At 31.1% G+C, this 1,189-nt stretch overlaps 1 protein-coding gene across 3 annotated transcripts in view; it reads right to left on the minus strand.

Moving 5' to 3' along the window:
• The window catches only part of LOC101341307 (centrosomal protein of 290 kDa), a 35,068-nt gene that overhangs the window by 10,689 nt on the left and 23,190 nt on the right, over positions 1 to 1,189 (minus strand). For all 3 annotated transcript variants that reach the window (XM_023725867.1, XM_023725866.1, XM_023725868.1), the window contains one exon: positions 394 to 599. In XM_023725867.1, coding sequence (XP_023581635.1) covers positions 394 to 599 — 206 coding nt within the window. The remainder of the gene's footprint in view (positions 1 to 393; positions 600 to 1,189) is intronic.

Consider the following 1,189-nt stretch of genomic DNA (forward strand, 5'->3'; position numbering starts at 1 on the left):
TTAGATTATAAACTCCCTGAGGGCAATGATTACTGTCCATTTTGTTTATTGTTATAGTCCCGGTCCCCTTATAGTGCCTAACATGCAATAGGCCTCAATAAATATTTGTTAAATGAATGAATGATAGTGGAAGGCAGTTCCATGATTAAACAAATAACACCTTTCACATTAAATCTAATAATGAAATTTGGTAAGAAACAAGATCCCATTCACAGAAATAGCTGCTTTGGTTCTAAATATTTCAGATTTGAAAAGAAATCATTTATTATATGAAATACAGCCACAATATTAATATGCTACTTCAGAGACACAAACAAACCTCTAAAGAATAATACAATGTCTACCAAGGTTAATTCTTTACTCAGTAATGCATGAAAACTTATAATATCGAACCTCAGCAAATTTGGTTTCCAATTCTAAATTACGTTCTTCGATTTGTTTTAATGAAGTCCTTAAGTGTTCATACATTTTTTGAGAATGTTCAGCCCGCTGTCTTTCATTTAATTCCTTCATTTCCAGCATGGTGATTTTTTTTGAAATAGAAACAATTTCACTGTTGGTTACTGATTTCTTGGTCTTGTCCATGTTAGATTCATTTCCTATATGCAAAATTATTTAAGTCAATCTCATGCTGCAAATATCAAAATCTTATGCCAGATATTTCAGATGTTCTATTTAAGGAGGCAATACAGTTTCAAGGAAAGCACATAAACTTTTTGAATTATGATGACCTAGATAGTAACTTAGCTCTGTTATGTCCTGCTTGTATGATGCTGAACAACTCATTTAATCTCTCTGGAACTCACATTTTTCAGTAATCTAATAATTGAAAAAAAAAAAAAACTATTCCTGATAAGATGTTTGAAATAACATATTAAAGGCTCAGCAAAGGAAGTATCACATATAGGGAATCAAAAAAGTAGTACACGTATTTATTTTTTTTAACTGAAACGAAATAAGCTGTATGAGAAGAGATGCAGTGAAGCACACTGCTTTGTGACTTTAAATTCAGTGACTTGATTTTAAAGTCTCACATATTCAAGCTGTAAAGTGTAAAAATCTGCAGCCATACAATTGAGGGATATCTCCAGATATGATCTTCTTGAACCATGAGTATTATCTGGACTTTCTACACATCTAATATCAATCAAATATTCTACATTCATTAACTAGTTGTTACACCCTAATT

The sequence above is a fragment of the Trichechus manatus genome, unplaced genomic scaffold (assembly GCF_000243295.1).
Source record: "Trichechus manatus latirostris isolate Lorelei unplaced genomic scaffold, TriManLat1.0 scaffold00545, whole genome shotgun sequence".
NCBI lineage: Eukaryota > Metazoa > Chordata > Mammalia > Sirenia > Trichechidae > Trichechus > Trichechus manatus.